Below are 25,834 nucleotides of genomic sequence, written 5' to 3' on the forward strand. Positions count from 1 at the left end.
CAACTCCAGAGATGGGCCTCTTTAGTCTCTGGATAATCCCATTCCCCCTTGCCTGTGATGGGTTTAGGGATGATATATTCTGATGGCTTCTCTTTCTTACCAACAGAGATTATTAACACAAACAAATCTCTAATTGCAAATGTGGCCAATGAAACATGAGGGGACATCTGCTCATTCCCAGAGCAGATTTTAGGAAAACTTTTCTCAGTTTCTCCTAAGAAAAAGCCACAGGAAGAAATGCCCACTTTCCTTTCTGGGCGTTATTATATCTGGATGTGGGGCCTGGAACGGCTGTAGCCATGTCACCGTCAATCCTGACGGTGGTCACGTGAAAGGATGCAGAGAACACGGTTCTTTATGACACTGAGTCTCCAACCTACCAACTCTTCAACCTGCCCTTCCTCTAGATTTCCTACTGGAGGAGATAATACATTTCCTCCTTTCTTAGCCAATTTGATTCAGGTTCTTACTATTTGTAGCTGAAAGATTGCTGGATCAGGAAGGGCACTGTGGCTTGGACTGAGTGCGTTGAATGAATTAGATTCCCTCTCTTGGGAAATACAAGGCCTGAGAGACAAAGAGAGAAGCTGCCACTTAGTTGTGAGGAACTGAACTGAGAGAGTCTATAAAAACAGGCAACTCGTAGGAGCATTATAAAAGGAACAAAACCGAGGAAGCCAGCTAGGCTAGAGAGAAGAGGGATACAGACATGTATAGCAAGAAGCAGAGAAGCCATTAGGAAGAACAGCACAGCTCCTCGAAGAAAAAGATACTCTTAGATTTCTAGTTCCCAGGCTGCTTAGTTAAGCTTTTCTTAACCATGAACTACCAGGAGACATCTCTGTAACCTTATACTGTACTTCCTTTCACCAGAGTTAGATGGAGTATGTTCTCTGCTGCTTAACGAGTCCTGTCTTAGGACATATGAGCATATATGCAAAGGGGAAAGTCAAAATAGACGAAAACTGCAAAATCAAAGGGGCCGAAAATAACAGACGAAGGATGAAAGAATGGCTCCAACAACAGTAAAACTTAACAAGATTGTACAAGTAAATGACAAGTGCACAAAATGATCACATCCGCAGTATCAAACAAACTGGCCCCTGAGAGAGATTAAGCCATGCATCAAAGATGTTCTACACATGGCAAAAAGGTGTCCAGATCCAGCATTTGATTTTCAAATCCTTTCATGACACATTTTTCCCTTTTACTTATTTTTAAGCTTCTGGAAAAGGATGCATGGGACTGATGTTTTTGCTCTGGAACCTCTCTCATGTGGTGTCTCTTTCCTCCATTCCTCCCCCCACCCCCACCAATGAGTTTTGCTGTTATTACTCCATATTAGCCCTGACTACATTTCACTTGGGTTACTACAATACTTGTCAAGGTAATCCCCATGGTTGTGGGATCTCCCAATTCCAATACAAATTAACCTTTCTAAGCAGAACTCTATTTCATTCCTCTATTTAAAAATTCTCATGGGGTGCCTGGTGGCTCAAGTCGGTTGAGCGTCCGACTTCGGCTCAGGTCATGATCTCACGGCTCGCGGGTTCAAGCCCCACATCGGCTCTGTGCTGACAGCTCAGAGCCTGGAGCCTGCTTTGAATTGTTTCTCCCTCTCTGCCCCTCCCCTGCTCACACTGTGTGTGTGTGTGTGTCTCTCTCAAAAATAAACATACATTAAAAAAAATTAAAAAAATAAAAAACATTCTCAGTGCCTCTTCCGTGTTTATGGCATGAATTTATCCCGTATTACTCCTTAGCCTAGGTAGTATACAGAAATTCCATGATACATGGTTTTAACACTTCCTTTATGCCTTTCCTATCTCTTCATATTAACATCTCACTGTCCACCTTTCCTCCCCTGTGTGCTCCAGCCAACCTGAACTGCTTTGTTCTCCATGTAAACTTCATAATTTTTCTAAGTCTGAACTTCAGCTCATGCTATTACTTTTACCTGAAGTTTAGCTCCTAAGCAAAATTCTCTTCTACCTCTAAATGTTCTTCCACCCTAGTAGGCAGCACAAAGAAGTAACAGATTTTTAGAAACAGCAACATGTTCTAATTACTAAAATCAGCATATAAATGGATCAGAGCAGATACACGCGAAATCACTTTAAGGACTAACAAGTCAGCAATACTTATCCAAAATAGAAAGATAGAATGCAGTCAGAATGAGAGTTTCCAAGGGCAGCAGCAGTCCAAATGCTATCCAAAGGTGTCAGATACACGCTCTTTTAAATGGTCCTTCAAGTTCCAACTCAAATGCCATCTCATTCAAAAATCCTGCCTTGCCCATTAAGGTCTGTCATTGTTACATGAATAGGTCTCATTTAGTCCAGCAGAACTGAAAGCAGAAAACCACATCTTATTCAATCTATAGTCCACAACACTAAGAACAGTGACTTATAAGTAACAGATGTTCAGCAAATGTCTGTATAAATTTTATTCTCAAGACATTAGAGAATAAAAGCGACGAGATCTCCTTTTCTATCTTCAGGTTAAAATAAAAGGAAAGGCCTTTTAAAGGGTTTCTATTCTCAAGGGGAATCTGAGTTAGCTAAACATCTAGTTTAGAGTGTAAAAACAATCAGTGTGTAGCAGTAGATTGAGGGAGGAATCAAAGTTTCTGAGAAAACTTAAGACAATTGAATGGGAACTGAATTGGGTAACTAGCTTACTAGCAACTCAAGTCAGCGTTTCATAGCTTGATTATTTTATTTTTTTTGGAATACCAAAAATCACTAATAGAAAGGTCATGTACTATGTGCGAGGCATAATGCAAAACAAAATTTCAGATCAGGCATTTCAAAGCGGTAACAAACCAGAAACAAATCGAATAGGTTACTTTGCTTATGAATAACCTGTCTGTTTCTTTCCATGAATGAGTTTCTCTAAAAAGAGATAGTAAGTCCTAACGACTGCTATGCCAGTTATCTTCATGAAGCGGTAAACTATAAACTGGTGAGTGGGGGTGAGTGGGGGCGACTGGGTGGCTCAGTCAGTTAAGTGTCTGACTTCAGTTCAGGTCATAGTCTAGCGGTTTGTGAGTTCGAGCCCCATGTCCAGCTCTATGCTGACAGCTCAGAGCCTGGAGCCTGCTTCAGATTCTGTGTCTCCCTCTCTCTGCCCCTCTCCTGCTCATGCTCTGTCTCTCAAAAAATGAAGAAAGAAGCAAACAAACTGGTGAGTGGTACCTTTGGAGAAGGTGGGAATGTGCAACAAAGGACCTTCAAGTCCTCTAACAGCCACAACATGGTACCCTTGTGTTAGGCCTATCAGCATTTGATATGCTGAACAAAATTATCTACATATGAATACATTCAGGTCGATAAGCCTTCTGGGTAAACTGAAAAATAACACATTCTCTAATAAATGAATAACTAAAACTATTTATAGCAGAGAAATGGATAAAAGCAATATAAGTATGTTTCGGACTGACTGTCTTGGTCCATAAAAGCACGATTTTTGTTCAAAACAGTAATCATCAATGCTAGATAGTCAATTCTTTCAAATTCTTTAATGAACATTTACATAGTGTTTACAATATACTGTGGGCTAAAGACTGCCACGAGCTAGAAATACAAGCATAAATAAGAAACATTTATTGCCCTCCAAAACTTTAATCTAGTAGGAGAGACAGACCTAGAAGCATACAATTATTAAACGGCAAGTACAGCATTGAGAGATACACAGAGGCTCTTATGATACCACAGAGAAGTGACCTCTTCCCAGCCTACCTAGCACAAGGGGGTCCAGAGAGGATTTTCAGGCCATTGTTCTTTCAGTAACCCCTATCACCACTACCATTATCATCTTCAAAAGCCCCAGTATATACAGCCAGATAGTAAGCAACAGACTACTCACACAGACTTTAAGCAAAAGTTAATATAAAAAATGGAAATGAAGAAATTACTAATATGCCCTTAGCTATATAAAGAAGATGTCAGATTTTACTGGAAGATGAGATGACCAAAGCAAGAAAAACATTTTTTTTTAAATTTAAATATTTAAGTTAAAAAATCTTTAAAAGTCCTGTCCCTCATGTATGTATCATTTGTCTGTGTGTGTGAATATGTATATACATGCACACATATACGAATGAAAGATTTACTGATTAACAAAGAGTTTGCTGTGTTGCAGAATAACGTTTTAAATGTTTTTTAAAAAATTTTTTAAATGTTTATTTAGTTTTGAGACAGAGAGAAACAGCACGAGTGGGGGAGGGGCAGAGAAAGAGGGAGACATAGAATCTGAAACAGGGTCCAGGGTCTGAGCTGTTAGCACAGAACGCTATGCGGGGCCTGAACCCACGAACTGCGAGATCATGACCTGAGTCGAAGTCGGATGCTCAACCGACTGAGCCACCCAGGTGCCCCAATGTTATAAATGTTTTGATTAAATTTTCTCTCAAAGGAATTTGTATTCTGAAGTCAGATTTCATACTCATAGTTATTTTCTAAAGGGTATCGATGGTGAAAAATAAAAACAGTCCTTACCTGGGGAGGCAAATTTCACCTCACGTTAAACACAAAGTCAGATCCTCCATGAAGTTTTTCTACTCTAAAAATGTGAAGCTGATGGGTGTACAGATTCTTAATAAGACGCCACAGATGGACATGGTTAGTGAAACATGGTTTAAGACTGAGGAGAAGAGGCAGTTGATGACAAGCAGAAAAATGTACAGTTCTCACTTACATTTAGGTGTGGGGAACTAATTTAAAAGCTACTGGAGACGCCTGTCTTAGAATTCTAAAACAATGTGTAAAGAAGTTCCTTTATACCGATTAAACTAGCATAATATGAAAGAATTTACCTTTTATTTGAAATAACTTGTAACTGGGTTTTTACATAGATAGAACTATAAACAGGGTACTAAACGACAAAATCAAACAACGAAGTCAAGAAATATGTAAAGAAAAAGAGGCACGTGGTTAGTACCTATTTTGGCTAAACAAGCTGACACAGGCCAAATACTGTTTGAATAATAATGACTGAAATCTTGGAGCAGTATCTACCGCAGACAGTAAAAACCTGCAGCGTAGGAGATCAGACATCAGATATTTCAACAAGCAAATGAAATGTGTATCACAATAAACGAAATCAGCTACTCCAAACCAGACATCTAAGTTTCTTTTTTTTCCTTTTTTTTTCCATAAAAATTCATCCTATCAGTAGAGATTCTAAAAGTTTTTTTCGCCCCTTTAAAAATGTTTATTTTGTACTGAAAAGTACTGAAATAACAAAGCAGAAATTCCTCTAAGAGGAAATAATAAGATCATTTTATGGAGCAGATATTTAGTAACACAAACTTTACCATAATCATGTTTTACCGAAACAATTTCTATATTTGCTTTCCCCACAGTTTTTTTCGTTCCAAGTTTTTAACCATGGATCCCAACTTATAATTAACTTTAGAATGCTAAAACACACATGCAGGTGACATAGAATGGCTAACCAAAAAAAATGGAATAAAGCAAAGTGAAATCAGAAAGGTGTTTATACAGATGACTTAAAAAATTGCAAGTAACTTAGAAGGAGAGGAAAGACAGATCTGAGAAGGAAAAAAGACAACTCACATCAAAGAAACCTCCCAGCTTGTTCCACAGTGGTCCTAAAATTACTGGTGGAACGTTCTGGTACCAGCGTTGAAATTGGATCAAATCTATTTTCTTTGGCATAAGTTGTTGCTACAAGTGACCATTTCTCACTGCTTTAAGTTCTTGAAAGTTTCTGTGCAAGGCAAAATACACAATCACGTCTGTGTTCAATCTGATCTCCATCCTGTGAGGACAACAAGCCTCCATTAAACCAATGTTAGGAGCCTCTTCTCTGAAAATGCCAATTATCTTTCCCAATACCCTTCTTGTTGGATTTTCTTTTTTCTCCTGCTATTGGAACAATTCTTCTGGGGCAGAGGAAGGATGGTACCAGGGTGGAGGATCAAGTTACTCAGCATTTCTGAGCTAAGGAGGAAAAATGACAGGCTGCTTTTCTCACTCTATGGTTTCCAGAATGATTCCAAAAATGACAACATTCAAATGTAAGTATGAAGTTATTTTTATGATGTACAGTATGATTGAAGGATCTCCAACTAAACTGTCTTTTCAGAAAAGAAATAACAATGTCCTTTCCTATTACCTCTATAGTTGGATGATGGTCTCCTGTCTGTTCTGCTCTTGGAGGGGCCCATCTTTCTGGTGGAGGGAAAGGGTAGTCGGTCCCAGGGTTGAGGTTCAAGTTACTGAGCCCTCTACCAGTATTGCTGAGCAGAAGGAAAGACAGACTGCTGTGTCTTCCTGGAAATTTTCTTCTTGGGGCATCTGGAAAGACTCAGGATTCAGCTGGGTTAAAATAAACTTCGTGATTGGTTCATGGAAGCCAAATCACAGCTTGAAGCTCCTCCTTGGATCTGTGGGTCTAGACAGGAAGGTGATGCTCAAGACTCTCAAATTGCTGAAAGTTGGCCCAGAAAGGACTCCCACCAAGTTTCAGCCTTCTAAGAGTTTTAAAAGAAAAAAGTGAGGTAATCTGACATTAAGGATCTCTATGTACTAGAGACTGGGCTAAGAAATGAGGACACAACAATGAATAAAAATCTAGAGTATCTAATTTCAAAAACACAGTGTAATGAAGGAAAGAGACAGGTGAAATATGTTTCAGCATTATGATACAGATGTTAGCATAGTTTTAATGGAGCAGGAAAAGGTAGCACCCAACTCTTTAATCTACTGGGAGCTTCCTTCTTTTCTAAAACACTGTCCTGGGGCGCCTGGGTGGCACAGTCGGTTAAGCGTCCGACTTCAGCCAGGTCACGATCTCGCGGTCCGTGAGTTCGAGCCCCGTGTCAGGCTCTGGGCTGATGGCTCGGAGCCTGGAGCCTGTTTCCGATTCTGTGTCTCCCTCTCTCTCTGCCCCTCCCCCGTTCATGCTCTGTCTCTCTCTGTCCTAAAAATAAATAAAAAACGTTGAAAAAAAAAATTAAAAAAAAATAAAATAAAATAAAACACTGTCCTAATTCTTAATGTAGACTTCAAAGTTCTCCAAGTACTCTATATTACAACCTATGTTTTCCAGTATTACAAATATTGCCAGTCCACAGGGAACTTGTTCACCCTTCCATGATTTCATATGTATCATTCCTATTGTCAAGAATATTCTTCCACCTCCTATCCATTAGTCCTTCCTATTTGTCTTTACTCAAACTATGTAGCAACATAGTATGTACAGTGGTTCTCACGTGTTAGTTAGTGGTTCATAAGAATCACATTGGGAAGCTTGGTAAAAAGGCCAAGTCTTGGATCCTATACCCAAGAAATACAATTCACCAAGGTCTGGTATGGGACCTAGAAATCTTTTTACACAGTTACCAATATAATTTTGATGTCTGGTCTACGAAACGGGACTCTGAGAAACACTATTGTAATGGTTAAGGGCATGGGTTTTTTAGTCAAGCCTCATTTGAGTTTGAATCCTATCTTTTCCATTTATTAACTATGTTATCACAGGCAAATTTATTTTCCCACTAAGTCTCCCTTTCCTCCTCTATATGAGGATGATGGTAACGTATCCAACTACGTATGTCTTAAATGGGACAAGAAATACAAACAGGTAGCAGAGGGCCTGGGACAAGGTGATTATTCAATAAATATTACTGTTATTAGCATTATTAACAACAATTTAGAAGTCAGCTTTCTGATCAAGGCCATCTGAATCTGGCTGGTTCTGTCTCTCCAAACACTTATATTAGATGCTCTGTTGCAGAAATCCAAATTGCTCTCATTCACATCTAAGTAGTTCATGTTTTTCACGATAACTTGTGTAAAAGTAGAGCAGTGAGCCAAAGGCAGCACAAAGTCCCAAGATCATATTCATGACATACTGTCTATCACCAGGATTCCTGGCAAAATTGCAAACTAGGAGATTTTATTTTGGTGCTCTACCAATTTCTTTCATTTGTCCTCTCCTGCATCTCCCTCACATAAAAGTGACCCACTGCCTGTAAAGATGTTAAAAAGTCAGAAGGGATTAATTTTGGCCATAGATCCCTAGCCACCAATTTCCCATAGATTTAGTGTATCCAATGATAAGATTTAAAGTTATATGTGTCTTCTGTGTTAACTCAAGATTTGATTACAGTGCTTTATATGTGTGTAAACACACACATTGTTTTATATATATAAAAACAATGTATGTATCTACACACACATATAAATGTTGCCTTTTATTACTGTATGTTTTTCAGTATATACTCAATACATGTGACATGTTTTTAAAGCAAGTGCCTAGATGAGATCTTAGAAGTACCTGTATCCTCTTCAATCATGAAGTTATCTGGGATACATAAATGTATGAAAAGCTGATACTGGCTCCTTGGTATAGCTAGTAATTGCTTTTTTTTTTTTTTTTTTTAGCTAATAATTACTCTTATGTAGCATTTACACAATGATTTTGGAGTAACAAATTATTTCCATTAAAATTATCAGTCCAGTCCATATACCTCAACGTAATAAAGGCCAAATACGAAAAACTCAGAGCTAACATATTCAATGGTGAAAAAGAGCAATTCCTCTAAAATCAGAAAAAGGACAAAGATGTCCATTCTCACCATTTTTATTCAACATAGTACTAGAAGTCCTAGCTAGAGCAATCAAATGAAAAAAAAAAAAAATTAGAGATACCTATATTGGTAATGAAAACTGTCACTACATATAGATAACATGATACTACAGACAGAAAATCCTAAAGCTCCACCAAAAAACTATTAGAATAAATCAAGTCAATAAAGTTGAAAGATATAAAACTAATATCCAGAAATTGGTAGTGTTTCTATATACTAACAATAAAGTAGTACAAAGAGAAATTAAGAAAACAACACCGTTTACAATTGCAACAAAAAGAAAAAATACCTAGGAATAAATCTAACTGAAGAAATGAAAGATCTGTTCTCTGAAAACTATAAACAGGTGATGATAGAAATTGAAGATAACACAAACAAATGGAAAGATATTCCACATTAACGTATTGCAAGAATATTGTTAAAATGTCCACATTACCCAAAGCAATCTACAGATTCAACACAATCCCTATCAAAACAACAACAGCATTTTTCACATAACCAGAACAAATGATCCTAAAATTTGTATGGAACTATAAAAGGCTCGGAATAGTCAAAGCAAACCTGAGAAAGAAGAACATAGCTTCAGGTATCACAATTCCAGATTTCAAGATACACTACAAAGCTGTAATACTCAAAACAGTTTGGTATTGGCACAAAAATAGACACACAGATCAATGAAACAGAACAGAGGGCCCAGAAATAAACCCACGCTTAATTGGTCAACTAATCTACAACAAAGCAGTAACGAATATACAATGCAGGAAAAGACAGTCTTCAACAAAATGGTGCTGGGACAACAGGGCAGGGCAGCTACAGACCCTGCGAAGTCATCCTGGCCAGAGTAACATACTTGCCACGGACAGAGCCAAAATCACAACTTACTATACTGAATCAAATTAATCAAACTAAAGTGTCTGCCACATTACAGGTGTTCAGTGCCTATCTGCTGAATGACTGAATCAATATACGGTTAAGTGGTTACCTTTATATACATCAACCAGACTAAAAAGAAATAAGTGCATTATTTTTTTTATTTTTATTATTTTTAAATGCATTTTTAAAACCTGAAACTAAAAACGAGTTTCCCATTAGAACTCAGTTAAAGCCTATCTAATTCCTGCAGATCTCTACATGAATAACTCAAATTTCAATTACTTTAATTTTACTTCAGTGAATTAAAGACCAATCTTCCTTGCATGTGGTAGGTGAAATATTAAGTGTTTTAGTGAGGAATATGTAGCTTTAGGCAACTTAACAATATAATAAATCTAGCTCTGAACTCAGAAGTGCTGTTAACAAAAGAGGTGCACTAAAAGCAATAAAAATCAATTTTTATATATACAAAGACAGAAAACACAACTTTTCCTCTATGCCAAAACTCATAATGAAACACTACTATTTCCAGAAGATTCACACCTACGAAGACCACTTGTATTGTACTGTATATATACTATACGTATTTGTATTAGGTAAACATAAAAGTAGAGCTCACTTTGGTTTTAGCTATATTGAATACAATCTTTCTTGCAGTGTTTTTTTGTTTTTACTCTCATTTACCTTATATAATTTTATGGTAAGCAGTTTTCCTATTTTAAACATAATAACCTAGGGAAAAACAAACAACACAGTCAATTAAAATAACTGTAATAATAATTTGTATTTTGATGTTTGAATCACTGGAGGTCTGAATAGAAAAAAATGGAAGAGGTTGAAAATGCTTATTGAAGAAGATCAATAAAATGGGGTGCCTGGGTGGCTCAGTCGGCTAAGTGCCTGACTTTGGCTCCGGTCATGATCTCACAGTTCGTGGGTTCGCGCCCTGGGTTGGGCTCTGTGCTGACAGCTCGGAGCCTGAAGCCTGCTTTGGATCCTCTGACTCCCTCTCTCTGTGCCCCTCCCCTGCTCACACGTGCTCTCTCTTTCTCTTGCTCAAAAATAAACAGTAAAAAACTTTTTTAAAGATCTTAAATAACAGCAAGTAGAATATATAACTACTGATAGTCATGTGTTTCTATAAAGAGCAGAGATTTTCTTCTACTTGTTCAGGAAGTTCATAATAGAGATAGTTTAACCAAATCAAGAGTTGAAATCTGGTTGCCCAGAAAAGCCAGAGAAAAAGATAACTCGTTTGCTGAAACTAAGATTTAAAATATATCGAAATAAACGATATTAAGCGATAGCTGATCAGCATACTGACCTAAGGTATGTACATCTACTAATCCAATGTTTTATGGGGAAAGGATCTACAGTCAAGCAATAAAGCTTTCAAGACAAATCAACTGTTTGTAGTTAATGTTGAGAAGATACTAAGTGCCTTGAATTAGTTAGTGTTTTTAGTATATCAGTAAATTATATTTTTCTGCCTGTCTTCATTCCCTAGATCAACTTCTGGATGTACAAAGATTTCTAAGTGTTCCTAGAATAGTTAAAATTTTTTTTTTTAATGAAAGAGCTATTCCGGAGAAAAGATCTTCTTAGCTATGAAAAAGTGATGTTAAAAAAGTACTAGCAGGGGGCGCTTGGGTGGCTCAGTTGGTTAAGCATCCAACTCTCGGTCTCTGCTCTGGTCATGATCTCACAGTTCATGAGAACAAGCCCTGCATTGTGCTCTGCACTCACATCAGGAAGCCTGCTTGGGATTCTCTCCTCTCTCTCTGCGTATGCATGTGTGCTCTCTTTCTCTCAAAATAAATACATATTTAAAAAATAAATAAATAAATCATAAAAAGCCTTCTCTGCTCCCACCATCACCATGACACCGCTATCACCACTTGCACCATCACAAGGACTCCCAATTGGCACAACACAAGTAGACGTAGATGTTGGAACTGCATCTCTATTGTCCTCTGTCATTTATAAAATACTCTCACATACACTGTTATCGCTTAGGCCTCATGAATGAATGTGTATGTTAATTCCCTATTACGTTACTTCAGTAAGCAAGTATTATTAGATGATACAGCAGATGACAGAACTTAAGTCCATAATGGAGCTAGGATAATTACATGGCTCTCCTGGTATCTAGTTAAGGGACTTTCCCCCTGTAGTATTATAAACTTCAAGTATTCAAATACGTTCACTTGGTTACCTGTGGTTATCTTGGTAGATGTTACCTGACCTGGGAAAAAATAATTTGCTACATACTTATAATAACAGTATATGTCATTTTAGAACACAGTGGTCACCAGCTCAAGTGTATAGTACATGATTAGCAGATTCAAAGTCAGTATAGACAGATACAAGGAGTATGTGCAAGGATCAACAAAATGCTGCACTCACAGATGGAGAGACAAATGCGCAGAAAAAAGAACGGAACTACGTGACACTACCCTAACCAGTTGCAGTATGCTAAAATATAATAGGCGCTAGAACACTGGAACTGACAAGCTACATAACATATCAATTATACAATATGTGTAGCCTGACAGAACTTAGAGAAGAGTAAAAAGTATTCATTTTGCTGACTACCAATTCAAGAACACAAACACTGACAGGGAGATTATAATTGGTAAACAAGACATATATCCAGCAATAGGATATACTTGTCACAGCCTCCCGTCTAGTTGGACTTTCTCCAAAAGATCTACACTCTAAACTGTCTCCTGAACTTAAACCGCAGAGCTATCTCATAATTTTCCCCATGAAAATATACTTATTTTCACCAATAGTAAAATCTTTGCCTACTCACTATGAAAAAATCTTCAAACCCAGAAACAAAGTACAAATGACAGCCCCCCTATAATCCCACTCCTCAGACGTACACTGGACAGCTCAATTCATATTTTCCAAACTCTTCCCTGTCTTTGAAAATATGCATTTATAATGAAATATAAACATTGTTTGTATATCTTTGTCATATAAATACGCTATTATCAGTATAAACCATGTATTATATAAATTGCTTCAAATAGTAAACAGTATTAAATAGTAATGATTTGAAAACCTAAATGCAATACCACACTCAGTATTTTTCAATTTATTTTTCTCATAACAATTTATCGTTTAACTTTATTGATTCTCTAATTCCAAGGGCAATTCTTTCACAGCTGCATTTTATTCAGAAAAAGAAATTTCATTTACTACATGATACAAATAGAATAGACCATTTTTTTAAGACTCTAGACTTATTTTCACTTATAATCCACCCCCAAGCTTCATTACACAAAAGGACTATTTTGACTATTTAACATATAGTTCTGACTAATTGTATCTGACATAAAATTAGTATTCAAGTGAAAAAATCTGACAAAGATTTAATCTGTCATATGTCTAGAAAGCAATCTGTAACAAAAGCTTGAATGTTTGGCCCAAAAATTTCATTTCTAGTCATTTATCTTCAAGAAATAATTAAAAACATGTTCAAAGATTTAGTTTCAAGGACATTCATGGTAATGTTGTCTATAATAGTGGAAAAGATCTAAATGCCCATTCGCAAATAATTGGTTAAATACATTACGCTTGACGGATTACTATACAGTGACTGAAAATAATTTTATAGAAGTATATTTACTGACCTAAAAACATTTTCTTGAGATATGGGGGGGGGGGGGGGGTGGGTGTGTGTACAAAAGTATACTTATATTTCTTAGGAAGTTAAATATACACCTATCATTTGATCCAACCACTTCATTCCCAAGTATTCAACCAAAAGAAAAGTATACATCTACACACAGATTTGTAGAGTAATGATTAAAGCAATTTTATTTGTAATAGCCAGAAACTGGAAACAAACTAAATATCCATCAACAGGTGAATGAGTAAATATATTGTTATCCAAACAAGGGAATACAACCAAGCTTCAAAAGGAACTACTGATACATGCAACCCTACAGATGAATCTCAAAATTATACCGAGTAAAAGTAACCAGACAAAAATGAGAGTACATAATACATGTAGAATTCATTTATATACAATTCTAGAATTCTAGAAGCTAATCTATAGTGACAGACAGCAAGTCTATAAACCCCAGTGTTTGCCTGGGGTGAGGGGATGAAGAGGTACAGGTGAGAGGGAAGGACTACAAAGGGATATAAGGAAACTTACTGTATGTCAACTGTACCTCAATAAAGCTGTCAAGTAACACACACATGGACTTAAACTTATGCTATCATACCACTGCTTTGTTTGAAATATAAGACCAAATGCAGAAGTCCCTACAACATAAGCATGCAGTTTAATGAAGTACTCTAATCACGCAGAGAACCACCACTAAGATCAAGAAATGCCAAGTGCCACCGCCACTCTCCCCTTCCTCATCACGGCCCCCTCCCTCCTTTCAGAGGCAACCCTATCCTGACTTTTATGGTAATCGCTTCTTCTTCTACTTCTTCTCCTTTTTAAAAAAGTTTTATTTATTTATTGTGAGAGCATGCTTGTGAGCAGGGGAGGGGCAGAGAGAGACAGGTAAGAGAGAGAACCCCAAGCGGCAGCCACACTGTCAGTGCAGAGCCCAGCGTGGGGCATGATCCTGTGAACTGGATCCTGAGCCCAAATGAAGAGTCAGACGCTTAACCAACTGAGCCATCCAGGTGCCCCTTCTTTTTCTTTTTTAAAAGAATAATTGTACTAAGTATGAATCCCCAAACAATATAGCTTACTTTTTACATATTTGGGGTTTTTAAACAAACAGAATGTGTTCTTTTGTGTTTTCCTCAGCAACATGTTTTATTTAAGAGTCATTCATAAAGCGTAGTACATTAGTCTTTGCTGAAGAATATTCTATCGTATGAATATACCACAATATATTTGTCCATTCTGCTGGTGGACATTTTGGTATTTCTGCTTTAGGACTAATAACAACAATACTGCTGTGAACATTCTTTTAGGTGTGCCCTGGTATATGTACATGAAATACAGTGAAATTTTTAGGTCCAGGGTATATTTATTTTTGAATTTATTTATTAATTTACACACTACCAACAGTATATGAGAGGTCCTGTAGCTCCATATCCATGCATTCCCTTTACAGCCCTTATTGCTACCTGAGAATTTGTTACTTTTACTTGTTTACTATCCCTCTTCTCCCACCATAGACTGTAGCCTGCATCAGAGCAGGGACTTGGCCTGTCTTGTCCACTGCTCTCCTCCCTAGCATATACAACAGTGACTGGAACAGTGCCTGACACAACAGCAGCTGAACAAGTATTTGCTGAACTACCAAACAAATAAATGAAAACTCCAGCCCATTAGTGTCTTTGGCCAGAGCGAAGCACAAGGACGAATGGCTTCGCTCAGTGACTCCAAAAATGCTTAGATATTATATAATAAAAAATGGATGTACAATTACTTAAAAATCATGAGTCAGCCACAGAAAACTATGTACATATACAAAGAAAAGTGGAAAGAAACAAATTAAAACTTAGGAATATTTGTCTTGGGGCACTAAAAAGTATTTTTCTCCCTTCTCCTCACCTTCACCCCTACCTTTTACAGATTTTCCAAAATTTCTTCAATAAATACTTTCGTAAAAAAAGGTAAACTTAAAAATACATAATACCAATGAAAAAGAAGGAACTACTGATGCATACGATAACGTGGAAGAATCTCCTGGACATAAGGCAGGGTAAAAAGAAGTGGACACAGAGTACTACTCTATGTGAAATTCAAAAACAGGCAAAACTAACCTATGGTGACAGAAATAAGACTCATGGTTATTCTTGTGGGCATACTGACTGGGAGGAAATTCTAGAGTGATGGAAAGGTTTTTTTATCTTATCTTAGGAGATAGCTACCTTAGAGGATATATATGCAGAAAACGTATCAAGGTATAAACTTAAGATGTATGCACTTTTTGTACGTAAATTCCACTTTTAAAAAGAGGAAACCATGTAAGTGAAGAATGACTAGATAGGAACAAAAAAGGAAAACAGGTTTTGTGAATTTCTATTGTTTTGTAACCACGCTATTCGTATTCCAATTAAAATAAACAAGAGAGGCTCAGAAAGCTTTTAAGTGTGCTAGTCACTAAAGCAGAGTTGGATTTGTAAGTCAAATTCCTCATACCACATAGAAAAGCAAACCCTCACTGATAGTTTCTGAGTCTTTTTGCTGTCCTCTTCAGATTCCTCCACATTCTTCAGCATGAGACATATTGTACACTTAGGATATAAGTTTGGAAATAAACTAAGAGGTGAACATGTAGCAGAGCTTTTCTCATTCCAAACAAATGTGAATTTTCTGAAATCAATGATAATAATAACTGCTCTCAGCAAGGGAAATGCTGACAGCAGTCACTTAAAATATGAGAAATATGCCATGTGGCCAATATGTTAGGAAAAATGTTTCCCTCTTCTTCAGTTCCTTTTGGGAAAATAGTATTTCCTATATCTGTTAGAAACCGCAGCAGACATAATATGTCTTAGATATATGTCTTACTATAATGCTGACAGGGTTTTATTTTGGGGGGGGGGGTGGTTTACAAAGTACTTGTCTACTTTTTGTCAATCAGTAAAATCAGTATTCAAAAATTACTAGTCCATTATCATAAAGTTGTTAATGAAAAATAAAATCTATTCACACATTGTAATGACTGCCTGATCACTCTACATTTTAAAATACAACACACCTTAGAAACAAGGCAAGTCGTATTCACTCAACTACTGACTGCCTGTTAATGTGGCAGACACTTTACTGGGTGATGAGGATATAGAAATTGAGTGAGATACAGACTGTGCCCTTGAGAAATGCAAAGCGGAGGAGGAAAAAGATACATAAGCTGATAATGGTACTTGACAAGAGACAAAACCATGAGAATGTGGATGAATTAGCTTTAGATTAAATTGGCAACTGCACACAGTCTAGATGGATAAGGGAGATACCGGAGGCAAGAGAGCACTGGGAATGCTAATCAGGAGCTAAAAGTGAATTAAGGAGGAACTAAAGGAAATATAACGAGCAGAAATGAGAAATATTTCAAAGAAAAAATGTGTAAGACTAGGCAACTAACTAGATATAAACATGAAGGAAGAGTCAAAGATACTCAGTGGTGATAAACATGTCAAACTAGCGACAGAACTCTGGACACAAGAAGAGCTTATTTAGAAGAAGAGAAGGTAATGTGCTCAGCTTTGTAATTTATTTTCCGATATCAAGGCAGAAGTAAGAACCTGGAGTTCAGGTAACGTAAAGGCTCAGGTCAAAGATTTGAGCATCATCTCAGGCAGTAAAGCTTTTGGAATACGGGTGCTCAGAGTGGGAGAATGCACAGAACTCTTTCTCTCAGGGGACAGGAAAATAGAGAGAGAGAGAGAGAGAGAGAGAGAGAGAGAGAGAAGTCTTAAAAGCAGGAACAGATACCTGTCACAGAATAGAACTTCTAAGAAAAAGAGAGTGCTTGCTAAGTGCCAAGTTCCTGCAGGGAAGATAAAGAATGAGGGCTAAGAAATAGAAGATCTGGCCACTAGATCACTGGTGACCTTTACCAGATGCTATATTGCCTGTGAGTTTGTAACTTTACACTTTGCAAATATTATCTCTGCTTGTTAACGATTGCTTATTTTTTTCTGACCTTCTACAGAATTTTTCTTGTACTTTCTAATAGCACTTACCACACACCATATTAAACCATAGTTGTATCTTTAATTCTCCCTTTAGGGAGTACCCTCCCGCTTAAATACCTAGAGAGAAACCCAATAATTATCTCTTGAATTAAGAGCCAAACAAATGGCCTACAAGGAGATAAAGCAAAGAGAAAATGTTATACTACTTCATGTTTACCAACAGTAAAGCTAGACTTAATTAAAAAAAACAAACAAACCACCCTGATATTTAATGAAAAGCAAGCCTCCTACAAAATGGTTGCACATAGGGTTAAAAGAGATCATTCTGCCTATTTCAAGATGGTAGACTGAGAACTGGCTAGTTTTCCCTTCCTACATTAATCCTGGAAAAGACAGAAAGTTAATTAGTGGTCACACAAGACAAAAGGAATTGAAGAGCTAGAACCTCGGAATAATTCTGTGATGTACAACAGACTAAATCAAATTAAAGAGGACAGTCAGAGACAATCAACATGGATCTTAAGGAAGAACCGAAACACAAAAAAGGGCAACAGAGCTACCAGTGTTTCATGCTCCAAGGTGGAATAGAGAAAAAGAAAAGGACCGAGAGAAAATCAACAGTTACTAGGTGGACTACCACAGCGGGGACAGCCAAGTTAAATCAGCCCGGATTCACCCCCTGCACAACACCCCTGGCAGTGAAACAGGCAGTATGATCCCAGGAGGGAGAAATGTGTACAAGATCTTAAAGAGACAGGGTAGTGTCCTGGGTGGCTGGTGACACCTAGAAAGAAGGGAAGCATCCATTCCCAGATCAGCCAGCAGGATATCTAGCTCAGAAATATTTTCTACATGCTCCTTTATTTTCACTGAAGGTCAAGGAAAACTCCAATGGCAGGTGGCTCTTAGTCCTCTTCCCAGGTAGGGTCAGGAGAAAGTCTAACAAGGAATTTCGTTCATAAAGATACATATCCAATCACAGAAGGAGCAAACTCCTGAGGAATGTAAATCTCATTTAAGACAGAATACAGGCTCAACAAATGAAGAACACACCCAAAGAAAAGAGTTAAAATACAATCATAATAGGATTTTAAAATAAGTATGTTGACTCCCACTTCTATCCATAGTGTAGTTAACAAGAATGCGATGTACCCTTCACTTAAATTTTTTTTATTAGTTTTTCTTTATTTTTGAGAGGCAGAGACAGAGCGCGTGTGGGGGGAGGGGCAGAGAGAGAGGGAGACACAGAATCTGAAGCAGGCTCCAGGCTCTGAGCTGTCAGCACAGAGCCCGACGCGGGCCCGAACTCACGAACTGTGAGATCATGACCTGAGCTGAAGTTGGACGGTCAACTGACTGAGCCACCCAGGTGCCCCTGCCCTTCATTTAAAACAACCAAAAAACTGGTCAAAATAGTTCAGACACTGGACAACAGGCAACGTAGGACTGTGATCCCTGAGTGAGGGGAAACTAACGAGGTGAGGCCTACAATCTCCTGGCGTTCTGTCTGGAGACACATTTTGGACTTCACAGCAGGGACAGAGAGAGACCATGCAGAGTATGGCTATCTTGAGTAGAGGAGAAGGTACTGGAAGACTGAGATTTCTGAGATGTGGGGCAAAGTTCTGGAGAGAGGGAGCTACGCAGGAAGAAAAGTTTACAGATCTGCGTGCCATTGAATCTTTTGTAAATACTAAGACATGTACACAGGATGAAATCCTATACCGTTGGGCAAAGAATGCGTGGAGTGCTGTGAGCTGAAGGGGTTCCAGAGCTCAGAACAGGCTGATAATTACTCAAATCTCCACTAGCCAAAGTGGAAAGTTCTCACTGATCATTCAAGGCATTCAGTAGAGATCTTAGAAGGATCACACCTCAGCAGTGAGGCTAACCTATCCCTAGTGTTAAAGGTTATATTCTCACACCAACCCTAACAACACTTGAAAGGATCAAATACCTAACTGTAAGTAACTTAACAGTCTACTAAAGCTCAACACTCTTGAAAGGAAAACAAAATCCAGACTTGACGAGGTAAAGTTCACAGTGTCCAGCATCCAATCAAAAAAAAAGTATTAGGCATACCAAGAAGCAGGAAAATGTAACCTATTAAACAGGAGAGAAACAGACAATAGAAACAGATTGAGAAGCGACGGAATTAGCAGAGAATAACATAAAAGTTATTATGCTTATGTTCAAGTATTTAAAAAAGAACATGGTGATGAGAAGAAAGTATCGAGATAAATGTGTATGTTCAATATCTTCCCAGAAATAAGGGAATACATCACATTTAAGAAAAATAGGAAATGGGAGAAAGAACCGATTAGAGAACATAAAAACCAAAAAATCTGTTGAAATACAAACCTCATTTGACTTGAGAAGCCTGAAGCCTCGGCAATGGAAAACACTTTAAATCAACATGATTCACCCAGCAGAATCCACCAAGAATTTCGGACCCGATGGTACAAGGAACTCTGAAAGTTGGCGTTTCGTGAAGCTAAAATCAGGGTGATCAGGTGAAGGTGTTTTAAGAAGCAATTCAATCCTCAGATCTCACCTCTCATTGTATGTAACTGGAGGAGGGCCCTGACTTCTACTCCAATAGAAACCTAGAGGCTTAGTCTCTTGACGAGGCTTGATTTCAGTTTCTCTCTAGAAATACAGGGTTTCTTAACTTAAGGACCAGGCACTGTTGAGGACAGGGATACCACGCTGAAAACCGGGGGACTGAGTAAACATATGCGTACTAGATACCGACATGCCTCAGCCTTCCTTACCTCTGAAGCCAAAAATATGGCACTCTGGCCCCTTTAATTTCTGGGTAGAAAACTGGAAGAATACTCTCTCAAAACTCTATCTAGTCAAGAATAAAGGTACAAAAATTGACAATCTCTAGTAAAAAAACACAGTCAGGTCACTCCTATAGTAACACTCGCAGCTGACATTCTACCCACTGGCTTAGTTTCCAGTCATCTTCTTAGCTCCTCACTCAACTACAAACTCACAACCAAATTATGTCTGGAAGCCATCTACAAAAACCTCCTAACATAAAACATATAGCTCAAAACATCCATAACAGAAAAAAAAAAAAAAAATCAACTTGGAAGAAAAAGGAGACTATATAAAGAAAATATAATGAAGTTATTGTTCTCAGCTAAGACATTGTAGAAACATCAAGAAATAGGTGTTAGTAAAAGTTTTTTAAATGTTTGTTTATTTTTGAGAGCGAGAGAGAGAGAGACAGACAGAGTGCCAGCAGGGGAGGGGCAGACAGAAAGGGAGACATACAATCCAAAGCAGGCTCCAGGCTCTGAGTTGTCAGCACAGAGCCCAAAGCAGGGCTCGAACTCATGAACCACATCGTGACCTGAGCTGAAGTCGGATCCTTAACCAAATGAGCCACCCAGGCATCCTGAAATAGGTGTTATGTTAAAAGGAACAAGCAGAGAACAAAATAAACTCCCAGATATTAAAAATATGATAGCAAAAGAAAAGCTGGAATAAAAAGTTTATGAAATCTCCCAGAAAGCAGAGCAAAAATATAAAGACATGGAAAAGAAGAGGAGGAAAAAAAAAATTACAGGGCCAGGCCAGGAGAGGCAATATCTGAATAACAGGCATTCATGACAAAGAAGACAAAATTAGAGAGGGGAACATCAGCTAAGTAATTCAAGGCAATTTCCTGGAACCCAAGGGTATGAGTTTCCAGATTAAAAGGGCCCACCAATAATAGCCCAGCAGCATGCAGCAAAGCAGACCCACACCAAGGCTCTGTGTGAAATTTCACTGTGAAATTTCAGAACCCTGGGGACAAAGAGAAGATCGTACAAGCTCGGAGACAGAAAACAATAATTTACAACAAAGGATCAGGATTCAGATCACTTGAAGCTTTTCAAAAGCAATCCTGGAAACTACAAGACAATGGCATAATGTCTTCGTTATTCTGAAGGGAAATTATTTCCAACTTAAAATCCTATTCCAAGATAAACTAGTAAGTATTTTGGAGACATGCTAGATCTCAAGACATACAGGCCTCAAGAAATTTACTCTAATACATCCTTTTTTTGCAGGTTTCTGCTCACACATGTATCACAGAGGCTTTCTCTGGCCACCTTTTCAAAAAAGAACTCATCTTCACCCCCATCCTGGCTTCCCTATCTTCCTCACCTTCTCTAAAACACTGACGTAGTACATTTTGTTTTAATCTCCCCAACCTGAAACACTAAGTATCAACTCCAAGAAGGCAAGGACTACACGTTTACTGATGTGTTGAGCACCAAGAACTGTGTCTCATATACAAATGACTCTCAATAAAAAATGTATTGCTTCGATAAAAATAAACTTTTTTTTTTTTTTACAAAAGTAGACAATGGAGTAATAGCAAAGACTATCTACTCATGTATGAAGATAAAATGCAAGCATTTTCAGAAATACAAGGTCTCAGAGGTCTCACCCAGAGACCTCTTACTGCAAGCAGAAAAGAATATTGTCCAAAATGGGAAAAAAAAAAGGCATTCCCTATGTGGACTATAATTTTCCCATTTTATTCTAAGTAGGAAATCTTTCTTACCACTTTAATTAGCAGATAAAATCTACCTCTGGTTCTCCCCTTTCACAAACAAAGAAATAGCTTTCTCTGAATTAATTCGATCTTATTGAAATTCCTTAATAGAATGATTCTCTTAATAGAAATTCATCCTAAAAGAAACAGAAAACACAGACTGCCAAAAGCCTCACATTAATAGAATTCAGCTGGGTATGGTTATGGCCAAGATCAGAATAGCTGATGCTTCTCTCTCTCCCATCACTGTAGCCTAGCTGCAGCTGCCAGACATGGGAGAAGCTCGCTGCTCGCAGCACAGAATGTCAGCTTTGAACCATAACTAAAGGCAGGCTGCCAATAATCAGCAGGAGATAGCTGAAATTAAAATAGAAGTTAAGAGGAAAACTGGACTGCTTTTCAGAAACTTGTCTATTCAATTAAGGCCTGTTATGCTTATATTTCCAAACATACGAAGCCTAAAAACAATTTATTTAATCATCTCTGACAAATCCATTTCATTCATCACATGTCCAGAAACTAAACTTTGTTTCCTGAGATTTACAGACAGCAGTTTCTCAGACCTGGAAAATCGACTGTGAACTCTTGTTGTGCAGCGGCCAAGTCACTTCTTTCTTTCTTTTAAATCCCCGGCACTATTCACAGTATCAAGCACACAGTACTTAATAAACTCGAACAGTCCCCTCATTTTCAGAAAACATCGAGGTTTAGAAATGCTATATGGTTTGCTCCAGGATGTTTACACTAAAAGTTAGATCAAGGACTAGCAAACAGACCTCACTCTGGACTTTTCTTTTAACGTCTGAACCAATTTAAACAGAGGTTGAGGGGGAGAGCAATGACAACTTGTTGAATCATGAATCATGCTGGCTCTTTCATGCAGTTACTAGTCTCCCTTAGAAGTGAGCTAGAAAGGTTTACAAATAATCACTTAGACCTGACCTCTTTAAAGGTATCTATGCTATATGTGTCTAACAAAAAATTCAAAAAGAAAGATCCTAAATTTTATACCCAAGGACAGCTTAATTTTACCGGCATGATTCAATGTTTCTATACCCCTTCTGAAGTATACACCGATTTACCTCTTTCTACATTGACATCTCCCATCCCCACACATGTGAAAGCAACAGTCACCTGTACATCTACACAGATTATGTTCACCTAGTGGAGCTCATAAAGCAGGTCACAGGATGGGACTGGAAAGGTAGACAGGGGCTGCATCACCACATCCATTCTATGCTAACTTTTGATTTTATACTGAAGGCAATGGGGAACCACAGGAATATTTTAAGCAGAAAACTACAAGGATCAAATCTGCATTTTAAAAAGACCATTCTGACAGCAACACGCAAGATGGATGAAAAGAAAGACAAATCTTGAGGCAAAGAGACCTGAGGCTGCTCAAGTAATTCAAGTGAATTCAAGTAATTCAATTTCTCAAGCGAGAAATTATGAGAAGTTATCCAAACTTAAGCAATAATAGAAGACACTGGAGAAGTGGTGACAGATTTAGGCAGTTCTGCAACCGGGACCCAGGCTAATAATTTTAAAACTTAGAGTCATACTAGCGTTATCAAGTGGGTAAAACCTTCAAAGCTTATTTAAACTCATAAAGAAAGGCAAATGAACAACTTCTCTAAAATTGCCTTCATGCTGTCAAGATAGTGACAGAAAGCCACAAAAATTGTCCCTTAGGTTCTCTGAGTAACCAAGTGTCTAAAGGTATTATGCCTAAAACAAAGCTCCTATTCAGTCACCACAGCCAGCATCCTAGTATGTTACCATTGAAAGGGCAAGACAGGAAATGAATCAATAAACCTCAGGCACATGCTTGGCCTGGAAAGACACAGCAAGCGTATCAAGGAGCAGAAATCTGAAAACAAAGGCCCTGGGTAATTTAATTACCAGGCCGGAATCTGCTGACTACCGGTTTAATTGTTTGAACAGTGCCCAAACTGTCTGACAAGGTGACCACCCTATGATTTTTGCACCGTTTACTGCATGTGACCACCCAGACAAATATGAGAAATAGTTCTAAAGAACGCAGGAATCTTGAATAACTTTCATTAATCACACCTATGATTCCGAAGGAAAAATTTTTAAAGAGTCAAATCTTTTTATAAATAACTCAAGGCTCTTTTTAGCAAATTCAATTACCACTACATCCTCCATGCTGTCAGGTCAAGAAAATCGTATCCTTCAGAGATGAGCACAACTGCTATAGAAGAACTGGGTAACAAAAATTACTCAGAACAAATTTATATGCTCTTATTTACCATTATAAATAACTCTGAAAATGTTATTTTAGGGAGGTGTGGGAGTTGGAAGAGAGAATGTTAACTGCAGGGTGGTAACTAGAGGAAGCCAATTTTCTCCCTTGATTCAGTTAGTATTTCCTCATTCACGTTTATCTCCTGAAGAGTAAACCAACAGAAAACTCCTTTCAGAAACTGAACAAAGAAGCACCTCTGACCGCCTAACCTGGCAGTGTGCTTCTCCTGCCTTCACCGAATAAATAAGGTGTATAAGGCCAAAGTAGACTGTTACATTCAACATTCATTCAACAGGTATTTAAGTTTATGTGGTGTCGAATCCTCAGCTCTGAAACTAGTAGAGATAAAAAGATACACACACTTTAAATAATAATGAAAGGTAATATATAAATTCTAAAATGAGTTATACAGGAGAAAGAACTATAATGGTCTCATAAGAGAAAATCAATGTAGACAAAATTAACTGAGAAAGACTTCATTGAAGATGTGGAACTTTAGCTAGGCCTTTATAAAAGGCAAAATCTGAATATGTAAAGAACAAAGGGCTTTCTAAGGCTCCAGATCCACATGAACGTAGATTTGGAAATTTACACATTTCTATTTGGAGAACCACTATGGAAATCAGCCATATAGATTTTTTGGTCAATAGGTTAGATTGGGTAAGAAGGCCACTGGATGGTTTCCAAAGTACTGGAGATGGGGGCTCAAAGGCTTCCAATTTTCATGAAAGATAAAAAAGAACAGTTATATCCACTAAAGCGGACAAAACCATTACATACTTTGCCTGGTTTTTGAGTTTTAATGACATTACATTTAATGGTATCTATCATAATTCAATTCAATCAACTGACACGCTTAAGGGGATAAAGGGAGGGCAGAGAATCCTTAAGGCAGAAGGAACAGTAACATGCAAAGTCACTAGGACAGAAGAAGCTTAAGTTCAAAGAACTTGAAGAGGACACACAACCAGTTAGTGCAGAGGAGTTGATAAAAGCTCTAGCTCTGAACTCAGATTTCGGCTTCGAGCTCTGGTTATGCCACTTTTCTTGCTTGCTCTGTGAGGTAGGCAAACTGCTCAACTGTCTCCTGTACTGTAAAACAGGGATATCAACAGTCCCTATCTTATAAGGTTTTCAGAGGACGAAATGACGACAGAATGTGTATGGGACTTAGCACAAGGTCTAGCACATGTAAGTGTTCAAGAAATGATAATCCTTATGATTTTTAAAGCCAGGGTGTGTGGAGTGTAATCACGCTTGCTGGCCTTGATAAGAATCCTGGGCTTTATTCCAAAAACAATGGAAGTCCTGCAAAGTTTTAACAGTTTTAATTGAATTTTTGTTTTAAAAAGATGCCTTACTTTGTATCTCTAATAAGAAACCCCAAAGGAAAAATGTACTGTAGAATTTACTACCAAGAAAAGTTCTGCTTTGAGGAATAGGTATCTTTCTTTCTCTTAGATAAACTTCTGTAAATGACTGTATCTCTCTTTCACTTTGAGAGCCAGAAAGCTTAGGGCCAAATGTGAAGTTCTTGGGCCCTACTGCCTGCATATTTGTGTTTCCTCCTCCTACCTCCCACGAGTGCTTTCTACTCTTACATAACATTTTCTGATTTGTTATTAGTAGTAGTATTAGTATTTAGAGACAGAGAGCATGGACATGAGCAGGGGAGAGGGGCAGAGGGAGAGAGAGAGAATGTGAAGCAGGCTCCACACTCAGCACGGAGCCCAAAGGAGGACTTGATCTCACGACTGTGAGGTCACGACCCGAGCCAAAATCAAGAGGTGGACGCTTAACCAACTGAGCCACTCAGGGGCCCTTCAGTTCTTTATCCTTGTTTATATTTTAGAATGATTGTTTTTGTATTATTTTCCTTTAAAGC

At 37.9% G+C, this 25,834-nt stretch overlaps 1 protein-coding gene across 4 annotated transcripts in view; it reads right to left on the reverse strand.

Annotated features, from left to right (window-relative positions):
* SIK2 (salt inducible kinase 2) overlaps positions 1–25,834 on the reverse strand; it is a 122,536-nt gene that overhangs the window by 64,912 nt on the left and 31,790 nt on the right. Inside the window, exon 1 of one of the 4 annotated variants that reach the window (XM_060604663.3) lies at positions 6,142–6,314. The exons of the other annotated variants lie outside the window; for them this stretch is intronic. Within the exon in view, the coding sequence (XP_060460646.1) occupies positions 6,142–6,193 (52 nt within the window). The 5' untranslated portion in view covers positions 6,194–6,314. Of the gene's footprint in view, positions 1–6,141; positions 6,315–25,834 lie in introns of those variants that run through there. 4 annotated transcript variants of the gene reach the window in all.

The sequence above is a fragment of the Panthera onca genome, chromosome D1, assembly GCF_046562875.1.
Source record: "Panthera onca isolate mPanOnc1 chromosome D1, mPanOnc1 haplotype 2, whole genome shotgun sequence".
Taxonomy (NCBI): domain Eukaryota; kingdom Metazoa; phylum Chordata; class Mammalia; order Carnivora; family Felidae; genus Panthera; species Panthera onca.